Source organism: Austrofundulus limnaeus, unplaced genomic scaffold (assembly GCF_001266775.1).
Source record: "Austrofundulus limnaeus strain Quisiro unplaced genomic scaffold, Austrofundulus_limnaeus-1.0 Scaffold309, whole genome shotgun sequence".
NCBI lineage: Eukaryota > Metazoa > Chordata > Actinopteri > Cyprinodontiformes > Rivulidae > Austrofundulus > Austrofundulus limnaeus.
In genome coordinates, this window is record NW_013952711.1 from 355,121 (window position 1) to 367,349 (window position 12,229).

General features: G+C 36.4%; 1 protein-coding gene across 2 annotated transcripts in view; it reads left to right on the forward strand.

The window, feature by feature from the left end:
* Window positions 1-12,229, forward strand: part of slc39a11 (solute carrier family 39, member 11) — a 237,177-nt gene that overhangs the window by 44,797 nt on the left and 180,151 nt on the right. For both annotated transcript variants that reach the window (XM_014021884.1, XM_014021885.1), the window contains exon 4: window positions 1,806-1,964. In XM_014021884.1, the coding sequence (XP_013877338.1) occupies window positions 1,806-1,964 (159 nt within the window). The remainder of the gene's footprint in view (window positions 1-1,805; window positions 1,965-12,229) is intronic.

Below are 12,229 nucleotides of genomic sequence, written 5' to 3' on the forward strand. Positions count from 1 at the left end.
ACACACACACACACACACACACACACACACACACACACACACACACACACACACACACACACACACACAGGTACCTACCTGACCTAAAACAAACCTAAACTCAATTCATACCTCAGTCCTAAACCCAACCCCCAACCCAAAAATGGAGTTCCACCGTATTAGGACCAGTCTTTGATCCCCATTAGGACTACTGGTCTTGACAAGGTAGGTGTGTATACTGGAAACGGTCCTAAATAGGTAACAAAAACAAGTACACACACACACACACAATCTGGTACAGCTATCTTTATGGGGACCTGACGTTGACTTCTGTTTCTTTCTTCAGTCTAACCCTGACCACCAACCCTAACTCCAACCTCACAGGTACCTACCTACCTACCTGACCCTAAAACTAACCTAAACTCAACACAGACTTTAGTCCTAAACATAACCCCTGACCCACCAACGGCGTTTCCCCATAAAGAGACTAGACTCAGGTCCCCATAAGTACGAGTCAGGTCCCCTTAAGTAACATTAGGTCTCCACAAGTAGGTCTATATGCCAAAAAATAAACCATCCCACAATGTAGGGAATACCAGTCCCCCCCCACCCCCACCCCACACACATACACATAAACACAAAAAGTCACATCAGTACACTTTCATTAACATATAGATTTTTCTTTACTTTAATTAGTTGGAACAGGAGTACATAATGTTCCTCAGATTGCAGAACAGCACTGTTGATCTGGAACCAAGAAAAAGCGAAGATTGGAGGACTGAAGTGGATGTTAAAATTAATCTTTCCTGCGATTATGGCTTCTGTTGCCTGTGTGCTACTTGTTCAWATAATGAAAATAATCAAAGTTTATCCAAAGTTACCAACTAAACTTTTAAGCATGTATAACAATGCACTATTCGAACTGATTGATCTGTATGTTTTGAACTGTGTTTGATCAACTATGCAGTACTATCTTGATGAGTTACCAATGATGATTGGAAACTGATCAAAGTGAAAACCAATCAATCAAATGACAAAATTTGGATGTGATTTTTTTAGACTTAAGCATGCAATTCCCCCCCCCCCACTCATGCATTGAGCTTCGTCAAACTTTCTACACAACTGCCATGAGTTTGTATTTGATTAAATAGTGTTTAAAAGATTTATTATAATTTTAAATAAATTCTGTATATATAAAGTAGTAAAACTAGTTTATAAAACATATATATAAACTAGTTATTAGGTTTATTTTTACTACTGATGTCCATCCATCCATCCATCCATCCATCCATCCATCCATCCATCCATCCATCCATCCAATCAACCAACCAACTAACCCTGATTAGTTTTTAAAAACTGTAAGGATAGCAGACAGGTGTGGGCCATATTTGGTGTCAAGCTGGCACTGCTGGCTGACTGCTGGCATGGCAAGTGGTTTGTCAACTGAATGTGGGCCAGGTCTGACAATGATGGCTCTTTTTATATGATGGCATTCCACAACTGGCCTGACTGTGGTTTGGTTTCTGTGGCCCAAATCTGTCAGTGTCACCAGTGGTCCAGTTGTGTTTTGGTTTATGTGGTGCTAACTGATGCATTGACCACCTCTGTACATCTGGGCCACCAAAGGGCCATCAATCTTTGCGACATCTGCACCAAGTGTTAGAATGTTAGTGCATTATGTGGGCCAGACAGATTTTTCCATGTGGGACCTCATTTGCACTAGGGCTACATGATATTAGGAAAACCTGCAGTTGTGTAAAGTAAATAAATAAATATATACATTTTATGACGTGTTTCCTTCTCTGTTCCCCCTCTGTGTATCTCAGGTAATGTTGGCTGCTTCCTACTGGTCTCTGCTGGCACCAGCAATTGACATGGCTGAGGATTCTGGGAAGTATGGCTCATTTGCTTTTGTACCTGTGGCTATAGGATTCACACTCGGGGCAGCTTTTGTTTACTTCGCTGACCTGGCCATGCCTCTGCTGGTAAGAACCCACTGTTTATATTTTTTGAAAACAAAATAATGAGATATACATTAGTCAGAATGTGGAAAACTGAATTAAACATTTAAAGATACTGGGCATGTATTCTTTTAGCAGGCTTTGTCTGAGAGGTTTGTACAACTGTTTGAATATTCCTTGAGGTGACTCATGGTTGTTTTCTTTTAAATGAWCTCAAAACCTGCAACACTTTTTGTCTGGCTTGGATAATTGCATAATTGCAGTTGAGTTCATTTGCTGGTTAATGAATTGAAAACATGGGGGAAATGAGTCTGAGCCAGATGCTTATCAAATGTGTCTTAAGGGTTCAGTCAGTAAGTTCTTTGCTGTGTGTTCCTTGCAACATTCAAAGTTAGTAACTTTATTCTTTTCAAAATTTTTAAGCCAATCCAAGCTAAGTACAAGCATTTTATTGTAATTGTTTAGTCAAAGAAATATTTGGAAATTGGAAAATTTTAAAATATAGAAACTGTCAGTGTTAAGATAATAAGAGGATTCTACTATATCTAAAATGCATTTTAAATACGCTTAGATAAATGAAACCACTTTTTATTTACTTTAAATTAGAATCTTTCTTCTAATTAATTTTTAGACTAGTCTTTTTGACAACTTCAGAAATAGTATAAAGAAAGAAAAAAAGTGTGCCGCAAATGGTTTTAAAATATATTTTTGAGTAATTGTAGTAAAGCAAAGACTTGCTTGGGATTGTCAGATTTTTTTTCTATAAGAACTAAAGAAGTTATCTGAAAACTGAAAAGAGCCAGTAGGAAAGTACAAAAGACTACACTCTAACTAAATCTAAGCTTTGCTAAACAACAACAGTCAAGGTACTGAGGAAGACTCGCACCAAATGGTTAAGTAATATGATCATCTGTAGTTTACAACACACCCAGTCACTTCACATAATCAATGACTGAATCACTTGGTCTGCAAATTTAAGGCACCATCCTAAACCTCCAGGTAAGCTTGGGTTATACTGTATGTATGTCAATGCGACATGAGAGCATGTCACCGATTGCATCATTTCCGACTTCTTTTTCCTGACCGAGTATAAATGGGCTGAATAAGCGACAGGTCATAAATTACAATTCCTCCCACAGCTCATGTAAGTATATAAACAACAAACGTGCTGGCTATTTTTTTTACTCAACGATCACTGTTGTGGTTGTTTAGAGCTGTGCAACTTTTGTCCTAATTGTGAAACCCTGAAACAGCTTTTTTACACTTTTAAGGACATTTGAAGGTGCATGAATATTTGCTCAGCCAGTCTTTCATGTTCTGTTGGTTTAGAGAAGGCTTTTGACAGTACCCTATAAAAATGGGACATCAGGTATCTTGCTATTTTGGACATTTTCTGTCCAAACAGAAGTAAAAACTATTTTGTTGTGGTTATAGCAAGTCAGAATTATTTCTGCCGAGTACTAGACTTTGGCTTGCCTGCTGTTTGTCACCAACTCTGTTCATAACAGTTTAAATTTTGTTTCCAATTTGTGTGGTTTTTGATTATCAGTTATATGTTGATAAGTTGTTTTTGTCAATGGGAGACCTCCAACTGGTGCTAGAGCAGTTTGAAGCAATTCAATTCAATTTATTTATATACAGTAGCTCCAAGCCACAACAACTGTTGTCTCAGGGCACTACACACAAACACACACACGCACGCACGCACGCACGCACGCACGCACGCACACACACACACACACAAAAAATTAAATAAATCTAAAGAAGCCAGCAGATTGCGCCGAATCTTTGCTTCGTCACAGTCTCCCATCCTGAGCAGTACAATCAGAAGCAGAATGTGAAACAACCTGAATCATCTACTGTATATTGCAACTCAATATAAACCAGCAAATTGTTCAAGTGACACTATATTTTGTCTCTTAAATTTGAAGCATCCAATCTATTAAACACCAAACAAGAGTCAATAACAGATTAAGTTGGTTGGCATTGGCAGAAAAGATGTGTCAAGATTCATTATTACAACAATCTAATATTGACCCAACACATATCCCTTAAGTTTATAAGCTTTTCATCATAAGCACAGTTTGTCTTTATAATACATTTTTGGGGCTTCACAAACAAAAATAAATAAAAAACTCAATTAACTGATTTGGAATGCTTTGAAAATATCCCACCTTTTCCGTAAATGTTAGTCTTCATAGGGGGTAAATTTTGTATTTATGTTACGTTCAGTTTTTTTTGAAAATGCTGTACATATCAAAAATAAATTTGACTTTACGTCCTAGCCTAGCTAATTGCCTATAAATTGTCCTATGTCTCTTTAAGAACTTTCTACCATTTCCGACACTCCCACTTCAGCATGTCTTTACAACAATGCTTCGGGGGAGGGCTATTCTGTAGGGTGGGAGCTCGGCTAAGGACTAAGCTCCATGGAGGAGTTCTGTGTCAAAAGGTGGTGCTTTGTACCAGAAATTGTTTAGGTAGCTCTGATTGGCTACCACAGGAGATTCAGGGATTTCTCAAACATGTATGAATGAGTCAAAGTAACACTCTGGGTATGTGTTTGATGAGGGAATGGAATTATAACATGATATAAAGCTAAAAAAAGTCAATTTTGCACAATACCCCCCACAAAAATAAATAAATAAATAAATAAATAAATAAATAAATAAACATTTGATTATTTCCCTTAAATGGCTCCGCACCTTTTTTCTGCTGTGAGTTTAACACAACACAAAATGAAGCAACACAACATGGGAGGGGAGAAATGTGATGCTGCCTCTGGAATCAGAGCAACAGAGAACAGCTGTTGCCCTAAGCTCCGGCAGTCACACCAGGACAGCAGCAGTGACAAGAATTACTTATGAGGGAGCGGATGATGTTACCGTCATGCACTTAGACAAAATGACACACAAACAAACATGCACACTATTTAGTGAGTTCAATTAAGAAAGGAAACAGGATTACTGTAGCTGTTTACTGTATATTAAATATACCTTTATGGATGGGGTACAGCTCTTTATGCTAAATAAAGCATTTTCATATATTTAGGGACAGAAATTTTGCTTTGTTTGTATTTATCACTAAACTAGAATACTATTAAAACTTATCTATTTTTTATGATGTAAATAATGTATTGTCAATAATTTAGAATAAATATATACTGGTATAAAACAGAGGAGTAGTTTTAAGGACTTCTTTTGAAGAGCTATAAGCATATTCACAATAATAAGATCACTGTTGTTTTTGTGTGTAATCCAGCTTCTAAAACTTGGACATTTTCCCCCCATTATTGCTAATAAGTTCTGTATTATGTGAGAAACCCATAAATGCCCCTCCAAGTGATGCTCCTGCTGCTCCTCTTGTGGAATTCTGGAAAAGCCAAAAAGGGATGCAACATTCTTCTAGTGAGGTATGGGTTTTTTCCAGAGTCTCCAGGAGACATTTTAATTAGATGCTCAAACCACCTCAGCAGCTTTACTCTTTGTTCCACCAAGATTTATCTCTAAATCTTAACCCAGTCACCCTTAAGGGAAACTTATTTCAGCTGCTTCTATCCAAGGTTTTTCATGATCCAAATCTGATGACTACAGATGAGGGTTGGCCTGCAAAAGAATCAGTAAATCGAGTACTTTCAATTCTGCTCTTTCTTTGCCACCACAGTATGGACAGAACCCATTAGTGCAGATGAAGCACCAATGTTTGTCCATCACTTAGAAGACAACTTTTTATTTTTATGTTTAATTTTAATTGAAAGAATAAAATGCCTGAGAATTAAACATTCTAGTGGATTACATAAATAGTTTTCATTTAATAACAAATTGTTGTACATTATAGTTTTGGAGAATCATCATTACGTTTGACTGAGGGGGTACTAGTGGTATGACAAAATGGCTCAGGGGGTACACACATTTTAAAAAGGTTGGCAACCACTGTATTATAGGCCTGGTGGCAATTCTGGCTTTAGATTCCCCCATTGCCAGGCTAAGCATCCCAATAGAACCTCCCACCCTCCCTATGAAATCCTACACTCCATGCGCCGATGAAAGTTCTGCTATTTCCAGACAAGGAATGGAGATTGCGGCAACAGATTAAGTGACTCGGGCCTAGATGATTTCAAATAGTAAAGTCTTGGTCCTACCACTACTCCCCACCTCCAGCATCCCCTCCCTCCACAATATGCATCCCTTTTGCTACCCCACCCCCTTTTTAGCGTGCTATTTACCGTAAATCTAAAAAGAAGTGTTTCCTGACTTACATTGTACAGTATATTCTCACTAATTTGTGTGTTCATGGTACATTACATAATTTACATCATTTTATCCTACATGTCCTCTATTTTATTATTCACTTTTTTCTTGAGCTCCCTGCAGCTCACTTTTGATTTGATTTGACTWTATATTCCACAGCTCTTTAGTTATCTTACATCCTCTGCACTCTCTTGTTCAGCTTCCATGGTGACTCTAACAGATACATTAGGTTGGTTTAGTGGACAGCAAAAAATCGCCTAGGAACAAGGTGGTATTGGGAGGTTGTCAGCCCTCCACACACTCTGTAGGGGGCCATCAGTATTTGGACAGCTGCTKGTACCATTTTACAGGCTCCTCAACAAACACAATGGCTGAATGAGAAGAATGATGTAGGAAGGGCAAGATGAACAGAGAGGAGGTTGGCAGGAAAGAAGGATGAGTGATAAGGAAACAGATAGACCTAAGGGGAAATTAGAAGAGAAGTGAGGTTGGCACAGGGAGCAGGATGGAGCAGAGGGAGCCTTGTAGCTTGGTGATGAAACCAGGTAACCAAGATATGTGGAACTCTTCCAGTAAGACACTAAGACCTTTACTGGCACTCCTTTTATTTCCTTTTTTTTTCTCACACATCTTATTGTGCCTCTTTAGAAACATAAATCTAAATGTCAAAGTTGCAAAAGAAAAAAATATTTGACAAAAAATTAATTGAAAATTGAGTTAATTTTGTCTTAATTTTGGAGTTATGTAGTGTCAATTTCTTTTAATGTCCGTCAGTGGTCAGAGAGCAAAGGTAGAAATTCTAAAAATAATAATTTATTTTTACATTTGTGAAAAGAGATTATTTTTACAACAACAGTAATTTATTTTTTTCAAACTTTGTGCTTTTTCAAATATGTTTAATCATACGTTATGTTTTACTTCTCCCATGGAAATCCAAAGGTTTTTATTTAGGTCACCAACAAAATATGCTCAGAAGCCAGACTTTTTCGTAGCAGACTTTCCTAGAGAAGAAAAAAGTTGGACTCCAAGGGCCTCAAGCACAAAGCTGACCAGGAAAACTGCAGGCTAATTATTGCCCACTCCAGTTGCAGAGGTTATCAAAATATGATTCATTACAACTATTTTCAGTTTGTTTTCATTTGGAACCAAGATTGATGCCAGTTAAAAGTTTGGACACAGGGACTCTATTTTCTTTTTTTTTCTTTTCTTTTCTTTGTTTTGTACATTGTAAATCAACGCCAAAGTCATTTATATGATGAAGGAACACATACTGTAAGGAACCATGTAACAAGCTCCAAAGTACAAACCAAACCAAAATGTGCCCCAGATTCTAGACCACTCAAAGCAGGCACCCAATGATCTAACCAAAGCTGTGCTCACACTCAATATTCTTTGGAATTCCTTGGAATGTCTTCAAGACTGTTGGAAAACCATTCTAGGTAATTATAATGCTTCATGAAGCTGATTGAGAAAATGGCAAGAGTGTGCACAGCTGCAATAAAAGCAAAAGGAGCCCACCTGAGACAATCCAAAATCCAAAACATATTCTTGTTCGTTCAACATGGCTCTGCATGCATTCCTTCGTAGTCTGGGTGATCCCATTACCAACCCACAACATAGGAATGACTGGTAGTGTACAATAGGTACCACCAGTGGTACTAGAGTTTGAGAACCATGGCATTAGACTATGTGTCTCTATAGGTAAAAAAAATAAAAATAAAACTCCCACAAGTAATATTTGCTGTTTAATATCAGTAAATGGACTTTCAATTAACTGTTTTATTTACCAATGTATTGTTGTATGACAGTACAACAAATACAAATGTACAACCACACATCCACTCTTTTACAGATTAGGTTCTGTATTCAGTATATTCATCAAATTTTCCCAATTATATAATATAAATAATTACAATGACTTGGCAAAACTTTCTTTCAACTTAAACTAATTTCAATGTCACCTATTTAAAAGTCTTTAAAATTTTGGGGATCTTATGTTAGTTGTCTGAACCCAGTGCATAAATGAGTGCATAAAATAAGTTTACCTGGTTTGGCATTAATATGCAAATCATGAAACTGTTTGCTTTATGGTAGTGCTCTTTCCCATCAGTTGAAAAATAACAAAAGATTACAAATCCAGTTTGACAACATCATTGTACTTTTCTTTTCTTTTCTTTTTGTGTTTTTTTTTCATTTGTCTCGTTTAAAACCTGAATGGTGTTTGACCAAGCTGTTTCAAGATTAAGTACTTTAAGAAAGCAAACATTCACCAATACTGATAGAAAAGATTTAGTTTAATCAGTGGTAGAGGGCAAAGGAGGGTTAATGAAAGATGGGACAGACAGACACAATGTTCCATTCGCTATCATTGTTTTAAAACTCTCACTCGTCATCTTCAGTTATTCCATATGCCAGTTTTATTGCATGCATTTGTAGAGTTTTATCATTTCTTATCATTTTTATGTCTCCAGCATAATAGCCATTACCTTAGCATAACATATTCAGTGAAGAATGAAAACTTAGGGCAGCCTCAGGAGAGAAGCTTACATCATGGTATAAAGTAAATCAACTGATTTGTGATTGCTGTCCTCAGTAATGTAGGGCATTTGACCAAGATCATAACAGAAAAAAAACAAAGCAAAACAAATACATGTTATTTTAAGTGTATCTGGGATTTAAGCTGGGTACTCACTGACCGAGACTGTAGAACAGAGTTACTCAAACTGTGTAACTTTATTTTTCAATGTTTTACTGAGCTGATGACAATAAAACCCTTGCTGATTAAAAAAAGCAAAACATTTTGAACTACAGTTTTTAGAGTAAACGTTACAAAGTTATGTACTATCTATGAAGTCTAATATATGTGATGTTTGATGTATCAAAAAAAATTGTTGGTACCCCTTGTTTATTGRAAAAAAAAACACAATGGGCACATAAATAACTAGATTCTGACAAAAGTAATAATAGATAAAAATTCTATGATAATTAACAAATGAAAGTCAGACATATTTTTCAACCATATTTCAACATAACAAAAATATAAATAAATTTTATGAAATAAAAATGGACTGAAATTAGTCCTGAAAATGTGACTGAAGGGATATGTTAAATCAAGGCATGTCCACTAATTAGCATCCATACATCTGAAGTTGTAAGGATTGTCCTTAATTTACATGGATTTTCCATCATTTTGCAGGTATACGGACATATAGATCAATCTCATAGATTTTTTTCATGTTTTACAGATTTTTTCAAAAACACAGTTTCAAATTTATTTAACGTGTCAGAGCCTGTATAAATGATCAATAAATAACATCAACTAACCATCATCCAACCCACTCTGCCACTATAGAAATAACTTTTCCCATCCTAATTTCCTCCTCTGCAGCATGTGAGGTCATCTCCGCCACCGACAGTCTGCCTGTAAACCCCCCCCCCCCCAATGCCGCTGTGGTCCACCTGCACCCCGACCTCTCCGGCGTGTGATTAATACAGATTTTATTGCGAAAATTACATTTTTTTAGGCTCAACATACAGGTTAACATCCAAAGGGGTTGACATGAGCGTCACAGGTGTCTGCAATCTAGTAATCTATCAGTAGGCCTGTATATTGGGGTTACAGATACTCACTGTGCTGTTTGGTGACAAGATGTGTACCACACACAACATGAACCAGAGGAGGGGAAGGAAAAAGTTGTCYCAGGAAATGAGAAAAAAAAATTATAGACACACATGTTAAAGATAAAGATTATAAGACCATCTCAAAGCAGCTTGATGTTCCTGTGACTACAGTTGCACATATTGTTCTGAAATTTAAAATCCATGGGACAGTAGCCAACCTCCCTGGACATGACTGGAAACCTACAAAGCAATCCCTTAGCAGAAAAGTTGTTTCAAATAAGCCCTAAAATGTTGTGACCTGAAGGATGAAATTTAAGTTCACCACATGGATTTTGATTTACTTTTTTTTTTCTTGCAAACTCTTAACTTTAATTACACTGTATATAGCACCTCTCATGCAGGGACCAATTTTAAAGTGCCTAGAGAACACCAAATCTTASAAATAAAATTGCCAAGTAAATGAAACAACATAAAAAAAGATCCACAAAGTAGCACCTCTTCTAAAGGCAATTTGGGTACATCCTGATGCGTCTCAGTAATCCAGGTAGAAAAAAAAGTTAAGTAAGTCCTCTGGACGGGTTCTTCTTTAGTGAAACATTTCATCTCTCCTCCCTTTCAAGCAGTATTTCCACATGGTGGACAAACAAGTTAACGATGACAATCAAACCATGATCAATCGTTCCGCTGGTGGTCCTCTTTTTCTTACCTTTTTTGATAATTTGGGTAAAAATATCCAAAGGTAAGATTGGAAGGTTGTAAGTGAAGACATGCAGAAAAGATGGTTAGACTGAGATAAGTTTTTGTCTGCTCTCATGGCCCATCATGTTCCCCATTTGTTTGCCAAAGACTCAGCAGGAGTTGTAAGCTGAGACTATTAAAAATGAAAAGAGACAGCTGGTTGAATGGCTGTCGCGTGTGACATACTCATGATACAAACTGAGCTTTGATTATGCAGTTTATGCAGTTTGATGAGCTCTACTCTCCACACAGCCTTAAAGTGTTATGAAAGTGCGCACATTTTACTAGGGTTGGGCCAGTGGGAGTTAAATGTAATTTTCATGTGTCTTCATTTGCAACAGTGAAGTCCTCAAAATTCCAGCATCTGGAAATGTGTTGACTTGCATGGACATGTGCTTTTACAGTTCAGCCAGTGCTGCACAACCTTTTATAGGTTTGGTCGTATTTTACTTCAAACTATGGTCAGAAAGTTAAAATATATAATACACTCTAGTAAGTGCCAGATAAGTACCTGATAAGTGGTATGATAGTACCAGGTAGTACCCAAATTTGTTGCAGTAGTAGCTGAGAGTCACCTGGAACACATACTCGCACAAGCAACTCAAACACAAAATGAAAATGTTTGAATAGAATAAAATAGAAATAGCCTTTATTGTCACATCGAGGGGAAATTCAGGTCTCACAGCAGCATCCGTACAGAGATTCAAATGCTAGTTAGTTTACAATCTATAGACAGTGCACAAAAAATGAAATTGCCACTAACTAGCAATGATATGACTACTATTAATAAAATATAATATTAAGGATTGTGCAAGAATAAAAAAAGATGTGTTTTGTTTTAGTGACTGTATTACCTATCAGAGTTTGACATTAGGAATTAGAATTTGCCTATTTTCAGTGCAGAACAATTGCAAAAGACTATTAACTGTAAAGTATGACAGTGCATACAAGAAACACAGATGTGCAATTACAGCAGAATTATTTTTAAAGTTTAAAATGGRTAATAACAAAGCAAATAATTGCTCAGATTATTAACAATATAAATGAGTAGTAGTGCAAATGATCGTTCAGATGAGTAATGACAATGAATAGTAACAACACAAATGATTGTGTGGGCAGCAGCAGAAGTGTAACCACTTATTGTGATTTTTGTAAACACTTATTGTGATTTTTGGGCATGGTGCTGGTTATAGAGTCTGACAGTTGCAGGGAGAAAGGATCTGCGATAACGCTCCTTTGATCCTTTGGATCAGAGTAAACAAATGATCTCAAGCTAAAATAATAAAAAAGCTGAAGGAGTTAGATGGGTTCAGGAGGGGACAAACAACAAAACGAGATGACTGAAACAACTTAGATTCCAAAGGAATTAACAATAGTAAAATGCATTAACAGATAGTCATAGTAGAGACACACATTTAAAATATAGATACTTACAAAGTCTTAGAGTCGGAAATATATATGGATAGTGATGTAATCTGTTTCTGGTAAAGTCTGAGTTTTATAATGAGATGCAATTTAATGACAATAAAATAACAAATGGAGATTTCTCTATTATTCATTTTAATAGTAGAAGTATGAAAGCAAGTTAATCAAAAGTAACAGACTATGTAAAACTGTTAAATATACATTTTAGTGTAATAGCATTCTCAGAGACCTGGTTCAATGAAGAAAATGTAATTC